Source organism: Benincasa hispida, chromosome 9, assembly GCF_009727055.1.
Source record: "Benincasa hispida cultivar B227 chromosome 9, ASM972705v1, whole genome shotgun sequence".
In the NCBI taxonomy this organism is placed as follows: Eukaryota; Viridiplantae; Streptophyta; class Magnoliopsida; order Cucurbitales; family Cucurbitaceae; genus Benincasa; species Benincasa hispida.
In genome coordinates this window covers 47,929,726-47,936,737 of record NC_052357.1, presented here as the reverse complement: position 1 = coordinate 47,936,737, position 7,012 = coordinate 47,929,726, and the positions used below count along the sequence as shown (strand labels likewise).

General features: G+C 38.8%; 1 protein-coding gene across 2 annotated transcripts; it reads left to right on the top strand.

Annotated features, from left to right (window-relative positions):
* The first annotated feature begins 418 nt into the window (after window positions 1–418).
* On the top strand, window positions 419–5,276 carry LOC120085450 (cleavage and polyadenylation specificity factor subunit 6-like). 2 transcript variants are annotated; one of them, XM_039041410.1, is made up of 3 exons: window positions 419–2,864; window positions 2,986–3,015; window positions 4,738–5,276. In XM_039041410.1, exon 1 carries the CDS (start codon window positions 686–688, stop codon window positions 2,825–2,827), a length of 2,142 nt encoding a protein of 713 aa, XP_038897338.1. In that variant the 5' UTR covers window positions 419–685; the 3' UTR covers window positions 2,828–2,864; window positions 2,986–3,015; window positions 4,738–5,276. The 2 variants fall into 2 exon arrangements, with proteins under 2 accessions (XP_038897338.1, XP_038897335.1); XM_039041407.1 differs by having other exon boundaries at window positions 419–3,015.
* The last annotated feature ends 1,736 nt before the right edge of the window (window positions 5,277–7,012 follow it).

The window sequence follows — 7,012 nt, the reverse complement described above, 5'->3', positions numbered from 1 at the left end:
AGCACTGAATATGACGTTGATTTGATCGAGTATACACATGTTGGTTGCAGTCGTATCGAGTGACTATGAAGCTGGGTATCTCAAACAGGTTTTGAATTCAAAATAATCGAGTATAAAGTAATCGAGCATCGAGTATAATGTTGATATGATCGAGTATACACGTGTCGATTGCAGCTGTATCGAGTGACCATGAAGCTAGGTATCGAGTGACCGTGCATCAAAGAACGTGTGATGAGCCATCGAGGATCGAGTAAATTCGTATTGGCAGGCGCTGGGATGCATCTCAGGGATGAATCGGTAAAATTGTACTTATAATATAAGTAGAATGTCACTTTCCATTCCTTTTCTTATAAGAATGTCATTTTTCGAGACAATCCGTAAAAAAAAAAAAAACCACATTATAACGACGGAGTTTAGCAAATGAGAAAGTCGTTACAAGAAGATGATGAGGGAGAAATTGCCAGGATTTCCACGCGCGATTTAAGATTAGGGTTTCTTTCTCTCTTCTCTCTCTTTTTTCAGCTGCTCTTCTTCCCTAATTGGGGATTCGATCTCCGAGTTTTAACTTCCTCTTCCTTACTTTGAAATTCGTTTCCTAACTGCTTCCATCGGCTTTCTGATTTTACCTGCATTCAATTTCTGAATTTGAATGAATCTCTAGAGGGGGTTGTTGAAGAAGGTAGAAATGGATGAAAGTGAGGGTGGGTTCGGTGAGGGTGTGGATCAGATTGATCAGTTTCATCGGAACGAGGCCATTTCAGCCGTTGCTGATGATGGTTTCTTGGGCGAAGATGAGGATGAATACGAGGACTTGTATAACGATGTTAATGTTGGGGAAGGGTTCCTTCAGTCGTTGAGGAAGAACGATGATTTGGGATTCAAAACCGAGGAGCCCAAGATGGAGCCTCCTGCACCTGCACCACCCAGTTCCGGTGCTTCCATACCTGGTGTTGGTGGAGGTGCGACTGAAGTTGCTGGTTTAGGAGATGGTGGGCACAGTGTTTCGGAGAGAGTAACCGAGGGTTACAATCAGATTCCAGATATAAGAGCGAATGAGATGGCTATCAGAGGTGGGGCGGGACCGGGGCCGCCTGTAGGCGGCGGAGGTGGGATTAGGGTTGAATTAGGGCAAGGGAGTAAAACCAATGAGTTGGAGGAGCGAAGCAATAATAACATAGCTGCGCATCAGGCTCCGCAGCAGCAACAGCCACAGCTGCAGGCGCAGCCACAGCCGCAACACCACCACCAACCACCTCAGAGCGGAGTCTTAGGAAATCCTGGGAGTGTAGAAAATGAAGGTTTGCTAAGGCAAGGAGGTGGAGTAAATGTAAATGGGGTTGGTGGAAATGGGTTCGGTAACATGGGGAGTGCAGGGGGAGGTGGTGGTGGAACGATTTTGTTTGTTGGTGATTTACATTGGTGGACTACAGATGCGGAGCTGGAGGCAGAACTCTGTAAGTATGGTCCGTTGAAGGAGGTCAAGTTTTATGACGAGAAAGCCAGTGGAAAATCAAAGGGCTATTGCCAGGTTGAGTTTTATGATCCTTCTGCTGCCACAGCTTGCAAGGAGGGAATGAATGGGCATATTTTTAATGGACGTCCATGTGTTGTTGCATATGCATCACCCTTTAGTGTTAAGAGGATGGGAGAAGCCCAAGTGAATAGGAACCAACAGATGTCCCAAGCTACTAATCCTCAAGCAAGGAGGGGTCCTAATGATGCTGTAGGTAAAATTGGTGGAAGTAACATTGCAACCGGTGGTAACTATCAAGGTGGTGATAACAATAGAGGTTCTGGGAGAGGTAATTGGGGAAGAGGTAATGCACATGGAATGGGAGGTCGAGGACCAGCTGGTCCAATGAGGAGTAGGGGTGGTGGGATGGGTGGCAGAGGTATAATGGGAAATGGTGGAAACGGATTTGGACAAGGAATTGGTGCTGCCCCTCCTTTATTACATCCGCAATCAATGATGGCCCAAGGTTTTGATCCATCTTTTGGTGCACCTATGGGAAGAATGGGCACATATGGTGGTTTTCCTGGAGCTCCGGCTCCCCCTTTCTCTGGAATTTTATCGTCCTTTCCTCCTGTTGGGGGTGTTGGCCTTCCTGGTGTAGCTCCTCATGTGAACCCAGCATTTTTTGGAAGGGGTATGCCTATGAATGGAATGGGCATGATGCCAACATCGGGTGTTGATGGACCTAATATGGGAATGTGGTCTGATCCTAGTATGGGTGGATGGGGCAGTGAAGAACATGGTGGTGGGAGAGCTGACGAGTCTAGTTATGGAGAAGAAGCTGGTTCTGACCAGCAATATGGTGAAGGCAGTCATGACAGAGGGGCATGGGCAAATTCAACAAAGGAGAAAGATAGAGGCTCCGAAAGGGACTGGTCACAGTCTTCTGATAGAAGGTATCGAGATGATAGAGATGTTGGATATGATAGAGAGAGATCCAAAGAAAAAGATCCGGGGCCTGACCATGATTGGCCAGATAGGAGGCCACGTGATGATAGAGATATAGGGCGTGAAAGGGATAAAGATAGGGACCGAGATAGGGATAGAGAACGATCTCGAGATTATGAGCGTGGTCATCATGACCGTGATCGTGAACGTGACAGAGATCGTGACCGTGATAGGTACAAGGAAGATAGGGATAGATATTCTGATCATCATAGGTACAGAGACCGGGAACCAGAGCATGAGGAGGATTGGGAAAGGGGACGGTCATCAAGGACGCATAGCAAGTCCCGATTATCACAAGAAGAAGAAAATCGTTCTAGAACAAGGGATGCTGATTATGGGAAGAGGCGGAGGCTTACTTCTGAATAGTTGAATCATTCAGCATACATGCTTTAAACTTTATAGAGTATGGCTTTCCATGTTCATTTGGGTTCTCTCTTCGATGTTTTGGGCTCTTTGATTCATCATTACCTTTTTTGCCTATGCTGTTTATTGTCTGAACTCCGGCATATGTCTTCTACCTACAGGAGCGCAGTCTGATTTGGTGCAGAAAAAAAGTAAGCTCATACAATTCATTCTCTTTTACTAATTTTTCAAAATTAAATTCTGGTAGATTTGCAGGCTTTGTTTGGTACACTTGTGACGTTCTAACGTGTTTTAATATGGTCATGCTAATTGATGCACTTGTTCAAAACTTAGTCATGCTAATTGATGCACTTGTTCAAAACTTACTCTGTTGATGCTCTAATAAAATTTCTTCTTTCCTATATTTAAAAAAAAAGTGTTGCAGCGATGGTAGATTTTTGGTTCTTAGAATGAATATCATTGTTGATTTTATCACCATAGTTGTACCTTCTATTGTTTGGTATTATTTATCAACCTCATTTTTCAACACTAATTTTGTATTTCCATTTCATAATTGTAAAAGGTTAGCATTCGTTGATGCTATGCTAGATTAAGATACTAAAGATATGGACTCATCAACATCTACATTTTCTAAAATAATAGTAAAAAAATTAGGCATAGACATGATTAGGAACTTTGGACACTTCTATTAGATTTTTTTATTATATTTTTCATACATTTGAATGATTTTCACATTAAAATTTAAAAGTATGTTTTACTTCATGATATTTAGTTTTGAAATATTATGTGAAAGAAATGATGAAATATATGCCACACTTTATGAGGTTGGGAAAAGTCAAAGGGGGTGTTTGGATCAGTGAATTGAGTTATGAAGTCTAGAGTTAATATGTTGAAGCTAAGAAATTTGTGTGGGGTGCAAAGTTGTAAGATGAAGTTTCTCAATAAAGGTGCAAAATAGAAGAATAGAAGAAGATTGAGTTCCTCGATTAATGTGCAAACTTAGTTATTTAACACCAACTCATGAAATTGGTAGGCAAAAAAACCTCCCAAGAGGTGAACATAGATTTGTTCTGGAAAATTTGTCATGATTCTTATTTCTAATGTCATCTCTAAAAATGTAAAAGTTCTAGATTAGACTAATTAGTTTCTCCAACTCTAAGAAGATCTAGAGGGCCAATTTAGTTCGACTTGGATAGAAGGGAGCGTTCTCTAATTCTAGTAAGATCTAGAGGGCCAATTTGGTTTGACTTGGATAGAAGAGACCCTAGTGATGTTTGGGTGGGTCCTTATTAGGTTTCATGTTTCTCTTTGGGTCTTGACTTCAAAGTTTCTTTTTGTAACTATTTTATCATCACTATTTTGCTTGATTGGTCCCCTTTTCTTTTGAGGGGTCCCGTTTTTTGTAAGGTTGGTTTTTTTGTATTCTCTTATATTCTTTCAGTATTTCTCAGTGAAAGTATTTTGTTTAAAATAAATAATTAAAATAAAATAAAATAATCACCCGGCTACATTGTTCATGCTTCATAGGGTTCCATGCTCCTCCTTACCGTTTGAATTTTGTTCTCACTGGGTAACCTTGGTTGTATTATGTTTTTCCTTATGTACCTAAATAAAGAATGAGTTGCTCAATTCTTTTGTTTGAACTTATGTGCTTATTTTCATTTTCTGAGGCTCCATTCTTTCTCACTTTTATCTGTTCTGGGGATGAAGTTTCATTTCATCTAAACATAACATTTTGAGTTAATTCTATTTTAGATTTTCGATGTCAAATCTGTCTCATCTACTCTCAGTTGCCAATAATTATCTAGATAGATTTTTGTAGCTTTATGTTGATATACTAATTACCAATAGGAGAGCACGCCATTAACTTTGTTTCTGATTGGAAGTGCCTCTCGTTTTTTGTTTTTTTGTAGCTTAAAAGGATATTTGATAGTGAGGATTTCTTTCAGTGGAACAAAAGTTGGTTTGGGGACAGCAACGGGGGCTTTTAAATTCTCGTCTGCATAGAGAGAACCCATGCATGGCAATGCCTTCTCGCTCTATTAATTTGATAAAGAAACTTCTTGGTTAAAACTTCTCACGTTTCTTTTGAATGATGTTTCTTCTTGACTTCTTGGCACTTGATGATATTGATATTCTTGTTGTAATGGCTAAATATTGCTGGAGTCTTAGTCATGTCTGAATGTTTTCAGACATGTAATGGCTTACTATGTTGTTAGAGTATCTTAGCCTGGAGGATGTTGTATTGTGCGTTATTCTGTGTTATGAGCTGTTGTATCATATATTCACACCTCTTTCCATTCCTTCTTGTTTTCTTTGATACCACACCTTAGTCATTCTATTGTGAAGATGTAGAGCTAACCATTCTTTTAGAGCTGTTTCTTTACCCTTTAGAGGTTGTATGTACCTGTTACCAATTCACTAAATGTAGTTCTCAAAGGTTGTTTGTACTCATACTTGTAGTTCATTGGTTGTATGTACATGTTCTCAGATGACTAGATGTAGTTTCAGAGGTTGTATATAACACTGTACTTGTATGAACTTGTTACCAATTCCCTCTAGAGATGTAGTCATGGATATCAGTTCCTGGAAAGCTGTTTATATAGCTTGCCTTTTGTATGGACATTTGTTTGGTTATTTGACAGGGTTCTTTTGTTCCATACTTGATGAAATTGTGTCCTAATATCAACTAGTCTTTGATTTCCTTGTAAGTATCAAGTTGGTGTAAAGATTATCACATCTGTTAGGCATGCTTTCTGGGGAAATGTGTTTTTAAGCGACCCTTCTCAATTCTCTTGTTAGATGTTTTTATTTATTTATTTATTTATTATTATTATTATTATTATTATTATTTTGGTGAAGGCAGAAAGAAATTTAGTTGAATACTTGTTTGGTGTTCTCTTATCTGTTTAAAATTTTTTGAGCTGTTTAGGAGTTGAATCCGAACTTCTTGGTGGTTCGAATGTTAGTTGAGTTCTATTAATGTTTGCCATAATTTTTCATAAGGCAACCAACAAAAGGTTTGATCAAAGGTTAATAATTTTATTTTAAATAATAATTTGTCTGACTACTAGTATTTTAAAAGGTATGTGAAATATATCGAATGGATACATCTCTAATTATCTAATCAGAGTTTTGATATCTAATTAGAGTTTTGAAAGTTTGTTGTGTTTGATAGATAGAAGCTTGTTTTCTAAAATTTAAAATTTCTAATGCAATTACCTCTTTAGTTCAGTTATGGGTGTTCATATTTGGCTACCTTGATATGCGTAAGGATTGTTTATAACATTTATCAATTTGAATTCTTGTGTCTATGTAATTTACATATCTGGTTTAGTACTGCATCTATAAATTTCTGCTATTGCTGACGAGGATTGCTTAGGTGAAGACGAAGATGAGTATGAGGACCTGTACAATAATGTTAATGTTGGGGAAGGGTTTCTTTAGTCTTTGAGATATGAAAAAGAGGAGCTGAAGATCGAGGCTGCTTCCATTGCAGCTCCCTCTCCCAACTTGAGTGCTTCGATATATCTAGTGTTGGCGGTGCTACGGCTGAAGTTGCTTGCCCAAGAGATGGTGGCCTGAGCCTTAAGGGTTGGTGTTACAACTAGGCTTGGCAATGGGATTGGGGGGTGTGTCCCCCTCTCGGCCCCGTGAGGGAAATCCTCCCCCATCCCTGCCATCTTCGGGGAAACGGGGTCCTCGCAGGGCCCATTCCCCGTTTTCCCGCGGGAAATCCCCTACTAATTTCTCGCGAGGATTTTCCATTTTTTTAATTAAAATTTGGACATGACTTTTGGGCTTGGATTTAGAATTTAGATATTTAATATTGTACTCTACAACATAAGTCTATACATTATAAACATACATATAAATAAGTTATTTTATATATTATAAATATATATTTATAAAATATTAAAAATATATATTTATAAAATATTAAAAATATAAATTGCGAACCCCGAATCCAAATTTTACACTTAAGTGTGTTTTCTTATTTAAATTATCTTAATTTTCCACTTAATTGTGTGTTCCTATTTAAATTTGTATAAATAAGTTGAGCAAGAAAGATTGGAGAGAGCGAGAAAGTGGAAAAGATCAAGATTGGAGAGAAAGTTGGAGAGAAAATTGGAGAGAGCGAGACTGGAGAGAGCAAGACTAGCGAGAAAGAGGGAGAGACCGAGAGTA

Bases quoted from the DNA above. Each gene is read 5' to 3' on its own strand.
- LOC120085450 (XM_039041410.1), top strand. From the start codon at position 686: ATGGATGAAAGTGAGGGTGGGTTCGGTGAGGGTGTGGATCAGATTGAT.